The sequence below is a fragment of the Colletes gigas genome, unplaced genomic scaffold (genome assembly GCF_013123115.1).
Source record: "Colletes gigas isolate AHSC1104 unplaced genomic scaffold, ASM1312311v1 Colletes_gigas_Sc00007, whole genome shotgun sequence".
Lineage (NCBI taxonomy): Eukaryota > Metazoa > Arthropoda > Insecta > Hymenoptera > Colletidae > Colletes > Colletes gigas.
The window spans coordinates 1001691-1023746 of record NW_025106636.1 but is presented as its reverse complement, the minus strand read 5'-3'; the positions used below and the strand labels follow the sequence as shown (position 1 = coordinate 1023746).

General features: G+C 34.5%; 6 protein-coding genes across 15 annotated transcripts in view; 3 read left to right on the top strand and 3 right to left on the bottom strand.

The window, feature by feature from the left end:
- Positions 1-9911, bottom strand: part of LOC122396232 (mucin-5AC-like) — a 74883-nt gene extending 64972 nt beyond the window's left edge. Inside the window, exons 1-7 of one of the 4 annotated variants that reach the window (XM_043394439.1) lie at positions 9611-9911; positions 8348-8652; positions 5885-5994; positions 5586-5800; positions 5162-5350; positions 4450-4593; positions 3367-3463 (exon numbers count right to left, since the gene is read on the bottom strand). In XM_043394439.1, coding sequence (XP_043250374.1) covers positions 3367-3463; positions 4450-4593; positions 5162-5350; positions 5586-5800; positions 5885-5994; positions 8348-8520 — 928 coding nt within the window. In that variant the 5' untranslated portion in view covers positions 8521-8652; positions 9611-9911. Of the gene's footprint in view, positions 1-2073; positions 2322-3366; positions 3464-4449; positions 4594-5161; positions 5351-5585; positions 5801-5884; positions 5995-8347; positions 8653-9610 lie in introns of those variants that run through there. The other 3 variants (XM_043394441.1, XM_043394440.1, XM_043394442.1) reach the window with 3 other exon arrangements.
- Positions 3358-7251, top strand: LOC122396233 (cilia- and flagella-associated protein 299-like). Of its 2 annotated transcripts, XM_043394444.1 has the most exons (2): positions 3358-3940; positions 6763-7251. In XM_043394444.1, the coding sequence occupies exons 1-2, from the start codon at positions 3672-3674 to the stop codon at positions 7184-7186; spliced, it is 693 nt and encodes a 230-aa protein (XP_043250379.1). In that variant the 5' UTR covers positions 3358-3671; the 3' UTR covers positions 7187-7251. The 2 variants fall into 2 exon arrangements, with proteins under 2 accessions (XP_043250379.1, XP_043250378.1); XM_043394443.1 differs by lacking the exon at positions 6763-7251 and having other exon boundaries at positions 3358-4472.
- Positions 9912-10578: 667 nt separating the features above from the next.
- LOC122396235 (UPF0545 protein C22orf39 homolog) lies at positions 10579-11660 on the bottom strand. The gene is made up of 3 exons (XM_043394446.1): positions 11238-11660; positions 10948-11112; positions 10579-10855 (listed from the first exon to the last, which is right to left on the bottom strand). The coding sequence occupies exons 1-3, from the start codon at positions 11328-11330 to the stop codon at positions 10625-10627; spliced, it is 489 nt and encodes a 162-aa protein (XP_043250381.1). The 5' UTR covers positions 11331-11660; the 3' UTR covers positions 10579-10624.
- A 345-nt stretch (positions 11661-12005) lies between these two features.
- LOC122396236 (B-cell CLL/lymphoma 7 protein family member B) lies at positions 12006-14262 on the top strand. 3 transcript variants are annotated; one of them, XM_043394450.1, is made up of 4 exons: positions 12006-12542; positions 12853-12928; positions 12995-13097; positions 13181-14262. In XM_043394450.1, exons 1-4 carry the CDS (start codon positions 12451-12453, stop codon positions 13297-13299), a joined length of 390 nt encoding a protein of 129 aa, XP_043250385.1. In that variant the 5' UTR covers positions 12006-12450; the 3' UTR covers positions 13300-14262. The 3 variants fall into 3 exon arrangements, with proteins under 3 accessions (XP_043250385.1, XP_043250384.1, XP_043250383.1); XM_043394449.1 differs by having other exon boundaries at positions 12992-13097; XM_043394448.1 differs by having other exon boundaries at positions 12006-12928; positions 12992-13097.
- A 240-nt stretch (positions 14263-14502) lies between these two features.
- Positions 14503-18319, bottom strand: LOC122396230 (C-factor). The gene is made up of 5 exons (XM_043394436.1): positions 18047-18319; positions 17311-17362; positions 15531-15721; positions 14906-15058; positions 14503-14783 (listed from the first exon to the last, which is right to left on the bottom strand). Exons 1-5 carry the CDS (start codon positions 18170-18172, stop codon positions 14559-14561), a joined length of 747 nt encoding a protein of 248 aa, XP_043250371.1. The 5' UTR covers positions 18173-18319; the 3' UTR covers positions 14503-14558.
- LOC122396229 (thioredoxin reductase 1, mitochondrial-like) lies at positions 16668-21781 on the top strand. Of its 4 annotated transcripts, none has more exons than XM_043394432.1 (8): positions 16668-16830; positions 19322-19545; positions 19619-19749; positions 19906-20135; positions 20221-20435; positions 20510-20692; positions 20818-21176; positions 21249-21781. In XM_043394432.1, exons 1-8 carry the CDS (start codon positions 16683-16685, stop codon positions 21376-21378), a joined length of 1620 nt encoding a protein of 539 aa, XP_043250367.1. In that variant the 5' UTR covers positions 16668-16682; the 3' UTR covers positions 21379-21781. The 4 variants fall into 4 exon arrangements, with proteins under 4 accessions (XP_043250367.1, XP_043250370.1, XP_043250369.1 ...); XM_043394435.1 differs by lacking the exon at positions 16668-16830 and adding an exon at positions 17779-17983 and having other exon boundaries at positions 19338-19545; positions 21249-21780; XM_043394434.1 differs by lacking the exon at positions 16668-16830 and adding an exon at positions 17780-17973 and having other exon boundaries at positions 21249-21780.
- Positions 21782-22056: the final 275 nt, after the last annotated feature.

Genomic DNA, 22056 nt, shown 5'->3' with positions numbered 1-22056 from the left:
TGAAAGCACGCATCGTTAATGGGTGTCGAGCTATCGCCTGAAGAAACAATTGGCCATTGTGACATTCATTCACGTTTCGTCTCGAGAAATGTGTTGAAACGAGTGCTCGTCGCCTCGAGTACCTTTTATGAATGGAAGTAACAGCAATAACATATGGTTGTAATCCATTACGACTTTTTAGACCATAGTCTAAAAACCGATACTCGTACATGGATGAATTTGAGGGTTATCTACTTGCAAAACCTTTAAAAGAATCCATTCTTTCCTCTCGTAGATTCTCCAAAGAAAAAAATTAAAAAATAAAATTATATTTATCTGAAATCTAGTGTAAAAAAAATAACCAACCTTGGGAAAAGGTATCTTGCTGATAGGAAATTGCTGGCGCGAAAGGTGTCTTTAGGCTACCAAAATTTCGTGAACGCAAAGAGAAATTCTTTCAGACAACGGACCCCTAGAGACACGCGTTTTCTAGCGATGCAAAAACAACGTAATGGGCTGTTAATTATTCCGGGCATGCGATTGTAGCAGCCACCCAGTAAAGCGTGCATTGCTCGGAGCATGGCTGCACGTACTATTGTGTCAGCGGTCGAACGGAACCAACAGGATACCCGACACGCGTCCAGAATTTTATCTTTCCTTTTCCCCACGATACCTAAGCCATAGTTGGCCAGCTGCTTTAGTAAGTGTTGGCCTCTCCCTACTTGGCTTCTTTGCAAACATGCGACTTTTGAAGGGTCAAATTACCTCGTGTCCGACGATTAACATTGAACGACCGCTAGAATTCCACAGGACTTACCCTTATAAACCTAAAACATCATAATTAACCTTAAAAAGGCAAAACCACATCGAACCCACCATTCAGAGCATCAACAATTTGGAAAATAATTTACTTCTCTTATCCTACATTAAGAAATATCATTCTCATTATTTTCTCTATATAGTTTCTCTATTATTTTCCATATAATTTGTATTCTCGTTGTTCAGTGTACACCTTGTCTGCGATAAACTATTTTATTGCAATATAACCTACGCTTTTCAAAATACAATTATCAGAAATTTGTAACTTTACTTAAAAATGGAAAATCTATTTAATTTTATCTCTTCTTTCTACGATATAGTTGAAAACAATTGCCAAGATGTAGAGGAATTTTACAGTATCGATAATCGAGAGATAAAAAAACATAAATAACGTACAAATTGCTTCCAAAAATATATTGATGTATGTATGGACCGTGGAATAAGTATATAAAGAAATAGTAACGAATCTTTAATGTAGAATCTAATAAAATGTAAACACTGCACTCATATTTTTAATATTTAACACTATTTCAATCTCTATCGGTGTCCACAAAATTATTTTAATAAGTATCGATCGCTTCATTCTTCCACTTATCTAAATCGACAAGAGAAATGAATAATAATTGCAACAAAAGTATTATGAAACTTGCTTGCCAAGGTAATAGTAGAATCAAGTTTCAGAAACCGCAGAAACAAGTCTACGAGAACCAGACACAATAAAATAATTAAGAAGGTATGAGAACAGCTCGATGACCACACTGCTATTAAAAATTCTTTTTATCGTCTTCATCTTGTTGGGATTCGAACAATCGCTAATTCTTTGTCGAGTAACAGACCCTGTTAAAACAATTAACTCTCATTTCTAAAACTTCTTTTCAGATTGTTACCCGTGTAAAATAATTTTAAACATTATTTCATTTAAATGTTACCTGTACAACATGTCTTGATACAATCGTTGCATAAAATAATTGTTAAACGGAAACAAAACTGCACATTTGTATTCAATGTTGAAAGAAAAACCTTTTTGCGTATTAACCAAATTGTCGAAAATATGAAGAAGTAAGAAAACAAAACTTCACCTACCAATAACTAACAAACAACCGAACGAATTCCTTGACAGAACATTACAATTTTTAGAAGAAGTAGAAATTATGTCTTATTTAACTCTGTAAATAAATGGTACACTAAAAATCTTAAGTGCGCGGAAAAAGTTCGAGGAAGTAATTCGAAACCGTATTTTTATATGGGAAGAAGCGTTAAGCAGTGTCGACTTACTTTCCGCAGCGAGTGTACTTCGACTGTAAGAAAGAATACAGTTTGGTTTGGTCTTCGACGTTTGAAAGTCATTCGTTTTCATAATAGCGTTACGTGGCGCTTCGAGTTTTGCCATACAAACCGGTGACATTGGTATATCCCGAAAATGTTATCGGCCACAACGTCTCATATAAAATATAATTGTTCGTAATTTGGAAAGTCAAACTTTGTAGATGGGGCAACTAAAATCACAAAATAATATTCCAAAACATCATTACGTATGCTGATCTACAAATTTCTATAGAGATAAAATATTCCTACATCAATAGCAAAAGATTATTACACCTATGTACTCTTTCATTGCATATACTGTATGGACAAAAATAGAAAGGACGAACACGCTCAACAATGTTCAGTGAGTCATCATGCGTGACAAAGTTGAGATCATGACTCGGACTAACCAGAATGTAGAACATTCGAATCACAGAAAATCATATTTAAACACGTGATACGCTATTATGAAATATATATTAAATATAAACGCTGTAAACCGTTACGTATTCCGAAACGTATTTGCCGAAAACATATCTCAAGTGCAATTGGCCGATTACAAGAGAATACTTGCACCGCCATCTAGCGATTATTAGCTTCTTCTAGGCAACAGTGAATGTCATTGCCAAACGAACGATAATGTGTGAAGTATTAAATTAAAAGTAGAATAGATTGTGCAGAGTGAACGATGACCCGTGCAATTCTATATATCGCCGAACGTGAGTACGAAAAGTAAACACACAAATAATAGAGAAATATCGATAAAAATCAGTAACATATGGGCACACCTCAAAAATGCGTAATTTCCTTGTTCCCGTTTTATGTTCGTTGAAATGTTATCACTGTTCAGAATGCAGGAACGTATTTTAAAAATTGATGCGAAAGGTTAACCTCAACTTTCTATCGAAATGCGCGACAGCGAATGAAAATAAATCATTCGATTGTTTTTTTGTCTCGAAACGTTCATTTACACACCCATTCATTACGATCGAGTATCTTATACGTGAAAAAAATAATTTATAAAACTGAAAGACAAAACACGAAATGCTTTTTTTATAAAAAAAAAAAGGAAATATATATCATTATTTGAATAACAAAAAATGTCTAATTAATCTAGGTTTTACTTTGTTTATTTCATGCGAATACTAAATTGTAAAATTTGATCACTTTCTTAAAAAATGTATACTTTCAAAAGGCAATAACTATACTAACTACAGATATGGATTATGCTTTTTGAAATAAAACCAATAAGAATCGACTTACCTATAGCCCTCGAGACACTTAATGCTCCGTTAACTCGCAAGTCTCCCATACACTCCATCACTACTCCTCCCATTTTTTGTATCCTTTGCACTTCGTCCTAAGAAAGAGAACTGTTGTTTTTCTTTTTTGCACTTTATCGTAAACCGTTTGAAAACACACTAGGCATACCGAATATCAATTGTTTTTTTTTTGTACAAACAAACTTTAACCAAAAATTTTATGTCAAACGAGTCATTCAAATAAATCATATACTTAAACATTATTAAATCGCTATTAAAATTGTAAATCTAGAATATTATTTGAAAATGACAATCATAGGAACACAAATAGACAGCGATAAAAGATTATTGGAATTCAAAAGTTATGAAGATTATTTGGATTCCTTGGTAACATTCGTCGACCTTGGATACATAGGAAATCTTTATACTGTGCGTCGATTAGCTGAACTTGGATATCGATGTACAGGTGAAACACTTAGCGAAGAAGCATTCTATCAGCGTTTAAAAGCTGTGAGAAATTTGCTGTTTCCGATCTATAGATCTTACGAGCTAACATCAGAATTTGTAACGCCAAGCAATGCGGTAATGCAAGAACTTGCATTTCGTGAACGTTCAAATAGATTGAAAATCATATCCACTATAATATTCGTAAGAAATTTTACAAAACTTCAATTCGAGGTCTCCGGTTACATAGACTTCAGCGAAAGACTCGAGAAAGAAAATTGGCTTCCGTATTTTCAAGGAAAACAAAAACTATGGCCTCGTGCATCCGACCTCGCATATTATTATTGGAGAACAAACAAAACGTGCTTGAACGAAACTTCTAATTATCAGCCAATTATAGATCCAAAACATGGTCTTCGATTCAAACACTGTCACGACAGACAGTTAATTACCGTTGATCCCAGAATACCCTCTCCAGGTGTAGATACAACAAGAATAAGAGTGCGTTGTCCAGAATATGAACATGTAATATTATATGATCATGTTATTCGGTGTAAAAGTTATACTTAAGCGAGAAATATGTATTTAAGTGCATTTCTAATGTCATAATCGTGTTAAATAAATACTGGCGTGTACTCACTTTACGATTAAGTCGATGAGGATTTACTAATTGAACGACGCTGTCGCGCTTTATTAGTATAGCCGAGGAATCTCCTACCCAGGCAACGTATAATTTTTTATTTAATAATAAGGTGCAAACTGCAGTAGTACCACCAGATAGTTTCTAAAGGGAAAAATGTTTAGGGTAATACGTGTAAGAGTAGTCTATATTTAGTGGAAAGATTATAGTACGGGTGATAAAAAAAAACAGTGTTGCTTCACAAGTCCAGATATGAAACTGTACTGTTTTTTTAATCCGATATGCATGCAAAGTTCCTTGCTATGGACTTTGACATAGGCAACTCCATATATCGCCAATGACACTTGATTGACAGCCACGTCTAATTATGCATCAACAGTTATGTTTAAATCCTATTACCAACAGCACCTTGAGCCATTAGACTCGTATCTTTTAAGTTTACTTCAACCTCCGTACCATTCATAGTTTTAATACTACGACTGGTATAAATTATTTCATCCAATGAACATAACAGAGTTTCGACTATATTGTAATAACTTGTAGCATATCCGTGCCATCTTCGCAAGTACATTCTGTGTTAAATAGCTTTATAAGCCATTGTTCTTATGACATATCCAAGGCACAAATTATACTCTCTGAGCACTAGCATCAAACATGGATTCCCATGCACTATATTCTTTCCACCAAGTATACATAAAATTATATTGCTCACTTGTCTGTTAAACTTTTCTATAAACTGTGCGTCCGTAGTAGTAAAAGCTTCGCGTAAGGCACGCTCTGGATCTGTAGGATAATATATACTTTCCACTAAATATTGATGAAGATAAATAGCACTATATACGGCTGCATCTTGCCCTCCGTGTCCATCGAATACTGCATAGTAATTTGCTACAGAATCGTCCTGAAATTGATAAGCGTTACATAGAATATTTGTCACTTATTTAAGGTGACCCGGTAACTTCGACTACCTTGAATATCTCAGTCATTCTTAGAGATACGAACAAACTTCATTTACAAAAGTTGTATAAGTGGTGGATTTTTAGAAATCTATTTTTGTACATAAAGTATTTTCACATCTCTGAAAATAACAGATATGTTCAAAGTGAATATGATACAAATTCAGAGCCGATGTTTACCTGAATACCGAACATAGCGTGTAAATCATGTATAACGACAAAACGGTCCTCCATCGTTCTTCTACAATTCCTATTTCTACATGCTATTACTTGTGGCAACGGCGTCGAAGGAGGCGGTGGTAATCTATGTACCAATCCACGACAGTTCATGTAGCGAGTACATATTTCAATAAGTTTATCGGTAATGGCTCGCATTAATTTCACCGAGTTGTACGCTGTAAGACAATATACATTGTTATCGAACGCTTGCATTTTTTTTTGCGACTTGGAATATAAAAGTCTGTACCATAGGAACATACCTTTCAGGTAATATTTATATCCATATTCTTCCCGTTGTTCTTCGCACATGGATTTTACTTCTTGTACTACTTGATAAACCAATGGTCCTTGCAAGCTTGCTGGACATGGCCTGAAATATTATAAAATTCTTCAAACGTGTAATTACGTTCGAGGATTTCGAATAACAGTGGTCTCGTGAAATAACAAACTTCGCGTTTTAAATACTACTCTGAAGTTGGATAACGAAACATTAACCAAAACGGGATGCTCGAGGGTAAGAAGGCAAAATTCAGAATTCCATTTCTTTACAGTGAAAATTCTATCCTCACAGTTAGAACCATGGATTTTTCGTTTAGAAATTGTCTAAATCGTAAGCGTAAAGAAAGTATTTTAAAATTAATTTGTAATTCGCGTCGAAGAGACCTTTGTACTTTTTGTTCGTCGATATTCCTTTTATAAAGTACAATCTTTGGTAATTTTTCATAAAATAAACCGTGATCGACGATTGAATTATTATCGTTAATCGTTGATCGCATTTATACATTAAATTTAATCGTTAATTGCGATTTCTGGTTAACAGTAGTATGTACTGTCCTCCGCTCACTTGAAGTCCCGTGGCAGGAATGCGAGAAAAGTAGAGGGGATACACGTATAGATGGGCGGTCCGACTCCTCTTGCCCCTGCGCCCTCCCGCGGGACAACAAGTCAACGGACCACAGTACTTAAATCGTGGAAAGGATAAGCGATTAAAGATGTTGGGGCAAAGATACTCGATAACATATTTAAAATGATCTTTTTCGTATAATTACCAAACTTTTTTGTTTCGACGTCTTAACGTAAAAAAAAAGAAAAAGATTGATTTCCGATATTTGACGTGTAAGATAGCGTTTCGCAATTTAGATATAAGAGATCTATGGAAAGGAGAAGTAACTCGCAAAGAACTTCCGTTCCGCGACCAAGGAGACTGCGCTTTAGATAAATATTTGGCTAAAAAAATAAACGCAAACAACAGCGACGCGTACGTTTCAAGGTTGTTGGAGTCCGAGTCTTACGAATTGCTTTCCAATTGTACGATTCGAAACAAGAGTATCGTGCAATCTTTGATGAACGATCGTCCTGAACGAATCCTCGACGCACCTACATCGTCGGTTTTCGACTGTTACCGACCAGAGCAGGGAACGGCACCTATCATCGACACTTATCAAAATGAACACAACAAAAATTTCGACGACTATTTCAAGGCTGTGGATATGTTGAATGCGGTAACTACGAACGAATGTGACATACCTTACGACGGTACCAGAAATAAGTACAATTTTTAATACTGTTATTCGAACATGATTTGAGATCTGATCGCTCATTTTTAAAGAAGAAAAGAACAAACGAGGCCAGGATTTATAATCTTTAACATCGCATACGATATATTATTGCGATGTTGTATTTACTAAATATTTTTATTAATTAAACAGAGGATCGGAGTATCGAAAATTGAATGGATTAATTATTTAAAACCTGTTATTTCATTCATATTTGAAATATAATTGATTGCAACCAATGATCGAATATTATCACGAACTTGTACCGTAAAATAATTATCATTCGTAGATAATGCCCTACTTCGACAAGAAAATTATTTTGATTTTTAACTCGACAACGTTATCTTATCTTATTATATAATCAGTTATATCAACGCTAAGATCGTAATGGGTTAAAATATAGATCGCTTTACGTATAAAATTTCATTGCGTTTGAAAAAATAACGTAACAAAGAAAAGAGTTATCTTCTTTGCACGTCGCCATTTGTATTCGCGTGATTCATTCTCTATTTTTGTTTAAAACGCGAATGCAATGGAAGAGGATAGTTCGGCGGCAGTTTCGGGCAGTTCAGATAACAATAAATTAGGGCAAACGACGTTACAACGAATGGTGTGGTTTTGGTACGTTCCATTTAAAATTAATCACGAATACCGATAAATTCCTGTTATAATTTCAATTAAAAGTTAGATGATCTTTTTATAGCGCTAAAAAGTTAATTTTTAATGAGAATGATCAAATTCGTGTATTAAATAATAATACGATATCATTGATCGATCGTAAACATTTGTGTCAATTAGTGCATATGCCTTTCCTACTTTAATCGTTTGTCACGTGTTCCTTGACACGACAAACGTTGATAAACAATGACCGTGTATCACGTGTGTACAAATAAGAATAAAACTTGAATCGAATCTCTGAAGAAACCGTGCGTTGTTTGACAACAAACTGCAAGAATATCTCACTCGCGTACGGAGACGTAAAGTTATGCAATGGGAGAGAAAAAAAAAAAGAATTACTGGAAAGTTGTTGGTTTACACAGACCTGTATCGTCTCTGTTTACATTCGGCGCCGGTCGCCATAAAAGCTACCAACGAATAAACATACACGATGTCCACCCACGCACCGACACACAGCAATATCGTTAATTTAAGAGTACATTCACTTACGTCGGATCGAGGTACTGTAGAGTCACGTTGATGATCTCACCAACGATCTCAGCATCGGTCACGTTGTAAAAGTTCACCCGGTTCTCAACGTACGAATTCAGCCAGTCGATCAGTTCGACGAAAAAACGTCTATAGTCTCCGACATAATCGGCGTCGGTGCAATCTTCCGCCATAATTTTCTAACTTTGTAATAAAGTCTAAGGAACGAAGCACGCACTCTGTCCTGTCTGCACAAAGGACACCAAATTCTCCGCTACAATAACTCCTTGCTGTTCTCGAGGAAACGTTAACACGATACTAGGTAACTAGAGCTTGACACGTTAAGACCAGGGTCACACGGGCGTCGAAACGACGTCCGTTTTTATGCCCTTCCTTGTCTTGCAATTGAAAAGACAGGAACGCCGATCTTCTCTGTCTTCGTTGTTTTCAATTGCAAGACAAGGAGGAACATAGAAACGCACGTTGCCTCGACGATCATGTGGCCCTAGCCTAAGCCGTGTCCCCACTGCGTCGGTATTTGCCATTCGGCGAAGACGCTCGGCACCGCCAAACAAGCGTGGATCGACACGACGTCGGTAAATACGAAGCTGTACCGAAAATTAGATCTTAATTCTTTTTTTTTTTTTTCTTTTTTTCACGAGGTTATGTTACTAAGCTTTTGAACGTAACTAATTTCTCTAAGAACAGAGAAAGACTGGACAAATGACGGGGCATCAAAACTAATCGAAATGTACCGCGATCGCTCTAATTTATGAGATTGAAACTAAATATTATAAAGACGTAAATAAGAGGCACGATGCTCAAGATTAAGTATGTTGATAATGCCTTGACAATGCTAAATAATTGTACCGATCGGCTTTGCCAATATTTACGTTCCCATAGCGTAAAAACGTACATGGTATAAGTGATTTTACGAAAGATGCTCTTGCCTCTGATTTCTACCTTCATAACATTTATTTCAACAGTTCCATAAATTAGTTTTAATACTTGTTTGTCCACTATTTTTCCATTTTTAACGGTTTAACAATGACTAAACTCTAATTTTGTCGATGAACTGGCACTGTTGGCTTTGATACAGTTTCTTTACATATTTACCGACATTGTGCCAATCGGTATTTTACACCATGCGACTCCACCGACGCATACGTCCACACTTATTTGGCTTTACCGAATGGCAATTGCCTGGGAACACGGCTTAAGATTATCACACACGAAAAACGCGGAAACGTAAGCAGGAGAAAGAAAATGTATCTATGTTCATACGTGTGTATCTCTTGAACGATAGACCGAACTGTCGCTTCTACGAAGGAGTCGCGCCGTAATCAACCTATTCGTTGATAGGTAATATTTGTGTTTGGATTACATCACTCATTCAACATCGCGTACGCACGTCACACTACAGGCCCGATCGAACGTTGCGTTTCACCGTACATGCGTCTTTCGTAGAAGTGGGGAGGATTTGCCGCGACGTTTAAAACACTATCTCTCACGTTTCTTTATGCCCGGCGTCACTTTTTGCCTTTCCTTTTACCACTGGCCACTTGCGGATTCAGTCTCGTAACAGAGGAAAAGTGCGTAACGGAATTCATCGAACGGTGCACTGCGCATGTCCGTACTCGAAGCTTTGCACTCGTTGCTCCAGCCGCATACACTGCTCCATCTTTTTTTTTTTCTTTGTTAAGCGTAATTGTTATATATTATCATCCGCGTAACTCGTGTTAGTGTCACTTCCTTTCGATTCCAGAATATCTTTCGGAGTTCCGTTTCCGTTATGGTTATTAACACACGCCTCTTTTCCGTGCTTAAAAATGCATTCGACGATTGTTCAAATTTCTTTTTTTTCGATGTATCAACTTACTTTTTATCTCGACTACAAACGTTCTGCTATTTTAACTCTACTTGACCAAACGGACTCTAGTTACACCGTAATTTATAATATAATCGTATAAATATTTGCTTTTATACACAGGAAATTTCTTAACCTAACCAAAACTGTTTATTTGTTTTATAATTTATTACTGCAATTACAAATCTCCTATTATGTACACAGGTATTATACATTAAGCAATATAAATCCATTTCCACCTTTCAGACATTTTGACTTACCTTAATAAAATTCCTTGAACTCATTTTTCTTGTATCGTTTCGCAATTAATTTTCAACATAACATATAGAGCATTGAACGAGTTGGATTTTTCATTAAAATTAAATGCGATATCATTCGATGAATTTGCTTAGTTTATTAATCTTTCATAATATTAGAAAAATCTAGCGCTCCTAAATTATACTACAAGAACTATTTGCGGTATTTTTTTTAGCAACATCAGGGTTTTTCAATTCCTCGCTCATATATTTTAAATACGAATGTTCATATTTGTCTTGCAGCCACTGAGGTAACGGTTCGTTCCAATTTTCAGGCGGTGTATCTCTTCTGGACCAAACATCATTTTTATAATGAGGTCGTAATCTCTCCATTCTCCGATTTTTTTCACTGGCTATTAATTCATCCTGTAAATAACGCGATATTAGTTTTTCAAGAACATTAAATATTTCATGACAAATATATCTTTATAAAATATGTTTCGATAAGTCCCACACACATATGCTTTTTTAGATTTATGTTTCGTCCAAACGTAACAGTTGTGATAATCAGTTTTCCATTGCGTGCATTCGAGTAATTTCCCAAATATAAAGTGCTGATGCAAGCGTGCTGATATGCTTCTGCAGTCATCATATTCTTCTTTATAGACTTCACATGGTCTTATCTAAAATGTACAACATTATCTTTAAGAGTTGTGTAAAATGAAATTAGCTTCGTTACAACAATGATATAGTTTACACTTTACTATAAAAGACTATCTATAGTTATATAAACATCACAAAACTGTACCATCCAATTATATTCATCTATTTCATTTTTTTGTTCCGATGTATCTGTTTTATCAGGCGATGCAGACACATTTGTATCGTTAGGTTCAGGCATCTTTTTGGTTAAGGTTACCGGCCACTTTTGTCTTTGATCGAACAAATGCTTACGACAGTTTATATTTCTAGCCACAAATTAATATGTACATTTTAATGTTCAAAAATATAATTTTGTTAAAACTCTCGCAATCGTACTACGAATGCCAGTAACCACGAGTACTTAAAAGCTTCGAACTTAGGAAATACCTATATATCATATTATGTAACATTTACAAGAGAAATAGAATTCATATATATCGAAATGTCAATATCATAATACATATCAAATTTGAGAAATAAGAAAGGAAAAGTAAGCGTGTAAGTTTGACGAATTTTTTTATTTCTCGTCGCCAATGATTTAGTTTGTATTCTGACCTTAATTATTAAAAACGAATTCACTGGAAATCCGCCTTAAAACAACAATATAAACAAAGTCGAATACAAAATACATATAATACATGACAAATAAACTTCTATTTGTTATTAAAGAGTAATAAAGCCTTTATTTGAATTGCAAGAATTTATTATTATTATCATCGAATAATAAGAATGGGGAATTCATAACGTGATATATTTAAATACATAAATTCATTGCGTTTCTATGGAATTATTTAAGGAATTTAAGGAATTATAGGAATTAATTCTGTATTATTCAAGTAATAATTTGTGATAATCGCAGGGCTCTGTGTTCAAGCCAAAGGGGTGAATCGTCTCTCTATTCCTAAGTCCGTCATTGTTCGTGGTTCGTTACAAGCGCCATTTGTTCGTTCATAGTTTCCTTCAGTGATGCTCATTCCAACACAATTTCGAGCAATGACTAACTTTTATTAAATTTAACGCATCAGAACGTGTCGGAATTTTTTATTACCATGAAACTTTCTGCATATTTGATACGTTTCTTTGTGAAAAGTTTATCTCGTTGATGAAAATCACTGATTGCCGCCACTCCCTCCACACCTCTTTATTCCGGACGTATTGTCTTGTTATGATAGCAGTTCTCTTTTTTGTCTTTCATCCAAAGACGTTTATGACTGCACTGTCGAGATCTGTAACTACTGTCAGTTTCCTAACCTCTTCGCCGACGAATGCCCTAGTGTTTCGTGTTGTGTTCAATTAATAGTGACTTATAATCATATAACATGATGTCGCGGTCAGTGCGTGCAGAGACTCGTAGTCGTGCCAAGGATGATATTAAGCGTGTAATGCAAGTTGTTGACAAAGTTCGCCATTGGTAAATCCCTTAACATATTATAGATGCACGAGGAAATGTTGAAATGTCTTACAAAAAAAAAAAGTAGTATAACTATATTGGATATCGGGAATGGATTAAAATTTTTATTGTTTGTGACATTTAATAAAGATTTTGCATTACACATGTCGGCTATAAACAGACTTCCGTAGCTCTGAAATGTTTCATGCGTGTTGATTGAGTAATAGTGTTCTATGTCTGCTTTTTTAATAACAGTAAATAAGGTAGCCTTTCTATCCGTTGATCCAATATCGATCAGAAGAACGCGCTGTTCATGCAAATGCTTTTATAGGGAAAAAAAATGGGTTACAATAGGGGAAACTACCATGAAGATATATAAGTGGGTGCCTATATCGTCGCTCGATCAGGTGAATAAATATCATGTGTTATATTCAAATATAAGAAGTAATAATAAATACCTTGCTGTTTAGAAGAAGAAGGGAAAGACAGTGTCAGACAAGGAAAATGGTTTGCCTAGAAAAAGCGGACTGGATTCTTCGAATTCTAACTTTGGACTAACGGAAGATTCTAACACGTGTGAGTTGAATCATTATAATTTTTAAAATATTCTGTGTTCGTCACTGGACGATTATATAAAAAATTTTGTTTGGATGTATTAGGTTTCTCAACAGTTAGCGATTCCCAAGGATTAACCGACTTTTCTGCGCATCTGGGCTTCTCTGAAGATTCTAATTCTCAAAATAGTGAACCAATGCCTAAAAGGTTAAAGACTGATTAAAGTTTATTCTGTGACTGTTGTTTGGAAAATGAGGTATTTAGGAAATCATTTATATCTTGTATGAATTTGCACGAGATAAGATTATCTTAGATCATAGTTGTGAATGGTTAGATCGAAAGTTCTTCATTTTCTACATTACCCTATGTTTAGTAAAAACTTTTACATATTGATGAAAAGATTAATTGTACGGAAACAAGTTGAATTGCGTGTAGTGAAATTGAGTTTTTTTTAGAACTAATAACGGTTTCATAAAAAATTTATGTCGAATGTTCGGTCCGTTTTAAGATCTGATTAGAAGAAAATAAAATATAGATTGAAATTATTATTGGAAACGGATTGTCCATTCTAAGCAATCTTTGTATCGTCGCAGTATTATTTCATTTTTTAAATATATCTACATAATATTTTTGTAATACACAACCGTGAAGTAAATAAATATGTTACATAATATATACATATACACGTAACATTATTATTTGCTTCATAGTTATATCTTACAAAAATGATTGAAAAAACATTTGCGCATTATAATCTTGACAATGTATGATAGATAATAGTACATTTATTTTTACTGTAAAATAGTATCTCAAATGCCCTTATTTGTATTGTTCCATTTCAATGTATTTATACCTCTAACACGATCATACGTTCAATAATTATTTGGTAATTGAAGATCATTGTACATATTTCAAATATCATTTCTTGCAATTTACTACTTTAGGGCAAATTTGCATTCCTTCAGATTATGTTATAGCACCGTGACATGTACAAAATAAGCTTCAACATTTACCAATAAAATATTATTATTGCGAATACTTGAATTGATGCCTATATAAATATTCTGGAGGGAATAAAACGTCCTTTAATGAAGTTATAATTTAACTATTTTCATGTGTTCCAGAATAATTGTACTCGAGATTTATAATTTTTATTTGCGTTGGCTTTAAAATTGAAAAAAGAAAATGTGGCATACAATAACTATTATAATCTCTATATGATAATTGTACATATAATTTTTTACTTTTGATTTTAATATTCTGTTTTAAAATATATATAGAAAAATATTTGAATAAGTCATGTGCTTTAATATTCTTTAATACCCATGTTTCAACATATTTAATTAAAACAAAGTTTCTTAAAAAATTATATAATATTTATGCAAATGACATATATCAAAAGTATAAATTAAAAATTAATCGTTATTTGAAGGTATTGTTTATGTTTAGAGTATTGGTGCTTAACAACGATACGAAAATCATTTACCACGGTAAACTTTTTCCATCGTATTGAATAAAGCAGCCTGTGTGTTCAGAGGTCAATGAACTTAACGTGTTCAAAATGTTACTAACACTGGTATCAATATCCATGGGTGCGTTGTTTCCTCCCATGTCTGTACGCACCCAACCAGGATGTAAACAAGTGACTAGGATTCCATCTTCCTTTAAATCGATGCTCATTGATTTTGTTGCTGCATTAAGTGCAGTCTATGGATTGAATAAGGTCCATCAACTATGTTATGATTATTATATAATTTACGCAAACGTGAGACGACTAAGTGTTAATTAGAATAAATGGTTGAATGTTAATTATAACAAACGAATATTACCTTGCTACATCTGTAAGGATAATATCCACCCTGATCATTTTCGGCAATACTTCCAAGAATGGAGGACATATTAATAACTGCAGACCTTTTGATGTTCATCTTTGACTTGTCCTTGAAATTGTTAGATGCTATTTTCAACAATGGCAGAAATGCCTTAAAATAGAAAAAATTAATAACATTTTTCTATAATTTATAGATCAAGAAAATGCAATTTCGAAACGACTTTTTAAAAAGATCCAATGGGAGAAAAACAAAACACGTTTTTATAATATCAATTTTGTCTGCTTTTTATCTCGCAGATTTGAATAGTTTAGCTGTTGAAAGATTTACATATTCAGCAATGCCTTTCGCGTAACTTTTAAATTATAATTCCTACTTAAAATAAATGAATAAAACATTAAAAATTTGTTTCTCGTTAGTATCTGGTATCTCTTCAAGATGAACATTCCGTACAAAGAAATTGAGAATAAAAACGAATTAATGCAACATATTTAAAGGTGCAATTAGATTGTCATATCAATTTTATGTATCATGTGCAGGTATTGGATTATCATGGTTTTTACTCGTTATTATCTACTTATTATTCAGACGTCAAATCTGTTTAATTGGTATACAAGAAACTTACCTTTGTCAATAAAATTGGCACCACTGTGTTTACAAAAAATGTTTCTGTAAGTTGTTGCTCTTTTACGAAGTTGAGTCTTGTAAATTTTGAGCTGACCCCAGCATTGTTGAACAAAACATTCAACCCTTTATTGCCGACTTTTTTGCTAACAGTTTCCACTATTTTGTCATAATTCTTCGTGTCGACTAAATCTAATTAAAAACAGAAAAGGAAAAAAGAATGTACAAATAAGAAAATTCGAATTTAAACAGCAGCAATGAAAATACATAATTATATAATAAAAATGGTTCGCTGTTATTGTTAACAGGACGTAAATTTCTCGAAATTATAATGAATACAAGTTTATTCTATATTTAGCATACCTTTGACTGTAGTAAAATTTACAGTAAATGTTGTTTCACTTTTGCACTATAGCAACTGTTCTGATCAATATAATAGTATTTTTCTTGGAATCGTTACGCGGTGCATACTTGTACTATTATTTCGCCTAGTTTCAAGAATATTTCGAATTATTGCGATTTTGTGGTGAATAGAAAATTGTTCGATCAATAATTCGTATTCCGTTCTCGGTAAGTTGTATTATCTTCCTTTATACATAAATTTCTTGCCGTCAACTTCGTTTATGATACAAAAATAATGTATGGTAAAATATAATTTTACACAAACCAAGAAGACATTCATTTCGTTATAAGAAACTAAGTTTCGAGTATAAATAAAGCGTTATTTTTAACGAAGTATGCAATTTTAATTTGTGGAAAATTCATATCTAGATGTGTATTTCTCGATTTAATTACTATATCTTTCGCATCGCGTTAATTATGTATAAAGTAAGTGTTTTCTACTTTTTCAGAATTTTTTATATTTCTTCCTCGCGCTACATCTTTATTTTTTTATTTAATTGTTTCACCTACACAAAAAATTGACTTAATTACCGTTCTAAAATGATCTCTCTTGCGTGAAATTAAAATACTTGACATTATTGTCCATCAAGGTGACAAAAATATATTATGAACGGTTATTATCAGATAGCAGAAGCACGCCGTGATCAACACGATTCGTAACGTACTCGATTAAATCTTTACATCATCGATTGTTTAAAATTTCGTCGATCAAACTATCAAACGAATCTTTCTCTGCATTGTACCCTGTAACATGAAATCTGACAGCTCTAAGAAAAAGAGATCGTGGTGTCTCGGCTGTAGAAAGAAATCGCAAACCTTGGATTCGGATTTGAGTGATCAAGATATGCGAGAACCCACGGAGCCGTTGGACGAACTCGAGGAACAAAACAATTCTTTCGGTAAGCCTTGATAATTAATGTACAATTTATCGATTTCGTCCAATGTTTTGTTGTTTCTTTTTAATGATATGATCTATGTACGATTATTAACGTCCACATGAATCATCAATTATTTTTTACGATGACGTTGTAGTTTTCTAACAATTCTTTGAGTATACTATATTCTTTGTATAGAAATTTCTCTATTTATATCAGTCTATGCTGATTATAATTGTAATAGTTTTTCACAGTATTCTATGTGATCTTACAATACAAAACAAGTTTCAAAACTGTTTTATTCTCTTCTTTTTCTTCCACATAGTTTCGCAGAATACCATTCTTTGTTGCTAATATTTATTATAAGTTATACATATGCTATTGACTAATGATACCAAATTTCGGCGAATTGAAAATAATTGGAACTTATATTAGTATTCCTCAAGTTAATTTTCTCGGAATATAGTTGGGAAAGGATTCTCAATAAGAAATACCAGTACTTACCTATTTCGATAATGTGAATATTCGTCGATTTCTCAGCCAATGCAGTCAATTCCTGAAAAAATACTGAATTCTCATCTTTTGAAAAAGTCAATGTATTACGAATTTCCGAAATCGCAATACTGTCAATTATTTCATGAAAATACACCGTCCTTGAGGCTTTTGCACATAGCGTACGGTTAATTTAAAAAAATTCGTGAATTATTCGATCATGAAATTGTACGTAAAATATAAGATTTCTGAAATCGATGATAGGATTTTTTAACTGGAAGAAGAAACGTTATGCTGTGTGTCAGAGTTTCCATGAGTATCGATTGTCGGAATTTTTCAAGTTGGCTCGGAAAATCAGATTTTAAACTTCATTCTATAACGAAATCTGCAATGACTTGCACGTCATCACTGACTTGCGTAATCGACGATACATGTTACATGAGTCACTACAAATCAGACTTAAAAGTTGCGCGCTTGTGGTTACCGAGTAACAGATGGCAGTAAACGTATGAAATAGGCGCGTCAGCTCACTCTTGTCTTTCAGTCTTAAGAAGTCGTTCGTGCTCGGTGCATCGAATTGTTCACGTCTTTTTTAAGAAAAGAACAATCGCTCGTTACATTCCTTTATAACGTGGATTTGATAGAAATAGTGAGAACCGACGATGGCACCAATTGGTAAGTCGGACTTGCGAAATGTATCCGGCCGTTACGTAATGTCATTTTTTATTTATTTCGCGGCCAATCTTACCCTTGCTTTATTCGCGTCTCGGCAAGTTGCGAAAATATTCCGTGGCGGCTGCGGCAGTTTTGTTAAGTGTTTCACTAAACCCAAACCCAGTCCACGATTGCAACCTGTGATTAAGATCGACTCCATCGCTTCTTGCGGTTTTCTTCCCTCGGATATTTCGCGTCGCTGATCTTTGATATCTTCCGGTTCTCAAGTAATTTTATTATCGTGTGTTGAGAGTTACGGGTGGATCGACGTGACGTCACGTGACCGTGATCGGGTCGCAATAATCATGGCGACGTTAACAATGCTCGCTAGGCTCGTGTCATTTCGCCCTGCTCACGCCAAATTGCTCGAGTTACCATGGTCCAGGTGCGATGCGTTTCCTTATGGTAAAACTGCAATGGCCTGCATATGCTGTGAGTGTCGAAACCCGGTGATATTTTCTATGCAAACAGGGCTCAATTTTAGCGACTATAAGCGAATACTGTGTTTCTTATATTTGACAGTTACATTCTGTACCGGCAAGGTTACAATCGATCGAATTCAAATAATGTGACTAGATTTATTTAAGAAATTAGTCGACTCGTATACGATCTTCAAAATAATTTAATTCTCATACGATGTATTTGCTAATTATGTGTAACTTCGTGCAAATTGAAATCGGTATACGGGTACCCCCCTCCCCATCACGGTATCATTCTAACGCGGTGAAAGGATTACTGATAATCTTACATAATACGATGCGCGTGGGGAAAACCATGTTTTCATCTTTGATATATTTGTTTGAAAACCGTTTGTTCTACGAAAATATGTTTCAAACAAAAAGTGTAGATCATAAAGTGGGTTGTAAGTGGCTACAAAATCGTGCATCACTTTCTAGGATACAGTCTGCATACATTTGCGCAGTTATTAATATTTTTAACAATAGTACAAAAATAATTATGTCATTTAGAACATAAGTCTTATTTTTGTACTGGTTCTTAGCTTTGTTGAAGAATAATTCAGTCGTGTTTTGCTTGCATATATTTATTCGATAGTCTGCCAAAGTCAGGCTCCATTGTGGGCCTTGTTGTTCGCCGTTCGACCGTCCTAGGAATCACATTTGTGGTTCTTCTCCTAGGACGGCCATTGTTTAAGGTTATCACGTAATGCTGGTAACAGAATCAGCCTACAGTTTACATCTCTGCACCTGCCTGTTGTACCAGCCGTCACATACAATAGTTTACCCATATAACTTTCTTTCGAACGAAAATATTTGGAAATATATTTTAGTAATTATTTATTTTTCTTCAGCTGATCAAACATTCATGTACGACCTGCTCGTTATTGGTGGTGGATCCGGTGGTTTAGCAGCAGCTAAAGAAGCAGTGGATCTAGGTGCAAAAGTTGCAGTTTTTGATTATGTTACACCATCTCCTCAAGGTTCCACTTGGGGTTTGGGTGGCACTTGCGTAAATGTTGGTTGTATACCAAAGAAATTGATGCATCAAGCTGCTTTGCTAGGAGAAGCTGTCCATGTACGTAGTTCATTAAAATTAAGACCGTTTGGAAACATTTTAGGAACCTTTTAATCTTGTAATTTTATTTTAGGAATCTACGTTCTATGGTTGGCAATTGCCAGATCCGAAAACTATTCAACACGATTGGGAGGAATTGAGAACCGCTGTACAAAATCATATAAAATCTGTGAATTGGACCACGCGTGTAGATCTTAGAACAAAGTTAGTGTTATTGCGATTTTATATAAAAGATATGTGTATTTTTTGTCCAGTAAGTGGTCCAACTCGGTCAAAGTCAATGGAAGATTCTTAAAGGATTAAGAAAAAAGGCCTACGCCGCTAGATCTGTTGATTTCAATATTTCTTTTATATTTGCAGAAAAGTTGAATATATCAATGCGGAAGCATACTTTAAGGATGAACACACGCTGTGTGGAAAAATGAAGAATGGAGAACAAAAGACGTATACAGCTAAAAATATTTTGATTGCTGTAGGTGGTAGACCAAAATACCCCGACATTCCTGGTGCTTTGAAACATGGTATAACCAGCGATGATATTTTTAGTTTAAAGAAAGCACCAGGAAAAACGCTTGTCGTTGGCGCAGGATGTATCCTCTTTCTATGACGATCAGAAATGTTAATTTTTCAATTTAGTTTCTATGCGTACGTTAAATTTCTTTAATAAATAAATAGACATTGGCTTGGAGTGTGCTGGATTCTTGAATGGTTTAGGCTACGATGCAACAATAATGGTTCGTTCCATCATTTTGCGAGGATTCGATCAACAAATGGCAAACATTGTTGCCCAGGAAATGGAAAGACGCGGTGTACACTTCATCTATCAAGCTAAGCCGTCGAAAATTGAAAAACAAAGCGACGACCGGCTTCTCGTATATTGGGTCGATAAAGTATGCTTCCAAGCTCGTTTCAAATAATCAACGTTTAACGTTCGCCTGTTGTAACACATTTCCCATTATTTTAGGACGGACAGACCCATCAAGATGTCTTCGACACTGTTCTTTTTGCTATTGGTCGTAAAGCGCTCACAGCAGAATTAAAGCCCGAGAACGCTAATTTAAAAGTTGTTCCTGATTCTGGAAAAATTGACGCGGTAGACGAACAAACGAATGTTCCACATATATACGCTGTCGGCGATGTGCTTCATGTGAGTTTTTTATTTATCAATTTTCAAATTCTAAAATATGTAGTTTAGAGTTAAAGATTAAAGTATCATTTTCTGGTAAAAGAAGTTGTTATGTAAGAGTTTGAAGTAATTTTCATATATCTTAGAAAAAACCAGAGTTAACACCTGTTGCTATACATGCTGGACGATTGTTGGCAAGAAGATTGTTTGGAAACTCAACGCAACAAATGGATTACACGAACGTAGCGACGACAGTGTTCAGTCCTTTAGAATATGGCTGTGTCGGTCTCAGCGAGGAGGCTGCGATTGCTATTCACGGAGACGATAAGATAGATGTGTACCATATGTATTATAAACCCACGGAATTTTTTGTACCGCAGAAGGATGTTTCTAATTGTTATCTGAAAGTTGTTGCTTTTAAAGGCGGTGATGAAAGAGTGCTTGGCATGCACTTCGTCGGTCCACATGCTGGTGAAGTCATCCAAGGCTTCGCGGCTGCTATGAAGTACGTTATTAACTACTTTTGTTTGTTTGTTTTTCAGGCGTTATAAATTATTTTTTATCGTTTCTTTTGTAGGTGCAATTTAACATTCCCAAAACTTAAAGACACAGTTGGCATCCACCCAACAGTCGCAGAAGAGTTCACACGAGTGTCCATAACTAAACGTTCCGGGCTCGATCCTAAGCCAACGAGTTGCTGTAGCTAAAGGGCACGTAATTTTGAAACTCGTTAAATTACTGATACTTGTGAATATTATAAAAGTGCGATCGATACTAAACGTTTTACGTGCTTGCGCGTGACTATTCGCCTCGAAGCTAATTTATTGAAAGAGGTTTTCAATCGAAAATATTTTTTACCAAGTGCATATAGGAGGATTATTAGGATATTACAGTATTTTGAACAAAACGTTGTAAAGCAATTTACGACGCATCCCATCGAAAATGATATTTGCTTCCTACGAAGCACGTTATCGACATGAATTGAATTTGCATGTTGTACTTATAGCGATTTTTATAAATATAATTTTTGCAGGTACAATATATATTATGTATACATTCGAATGGAAATAAATAACACTGAGCATATTTATAAGATGGTCACAAATTATTCCGTAATGGTCAGGATTGGTGTTACAGTTACTAACCAGCGGTAGACTAAAGTTATTTCAAATAAATAACTTTTATTAAAATCGATTATATTTTTAATTTTATGTTTTAATTTAAGTCACATTGATTTGCAAAGTGTGCATGATGTAATGAACTACGAAAAGAAAAATGAAAGTGGTCGGATAAGCGTTTTGCTAATTTCAGGTTATAAACATTAAATAATTAACGTTTGATCGAAATGGCATCAAGTAGTTCGATATCGTCATTTTCGAAGAAAT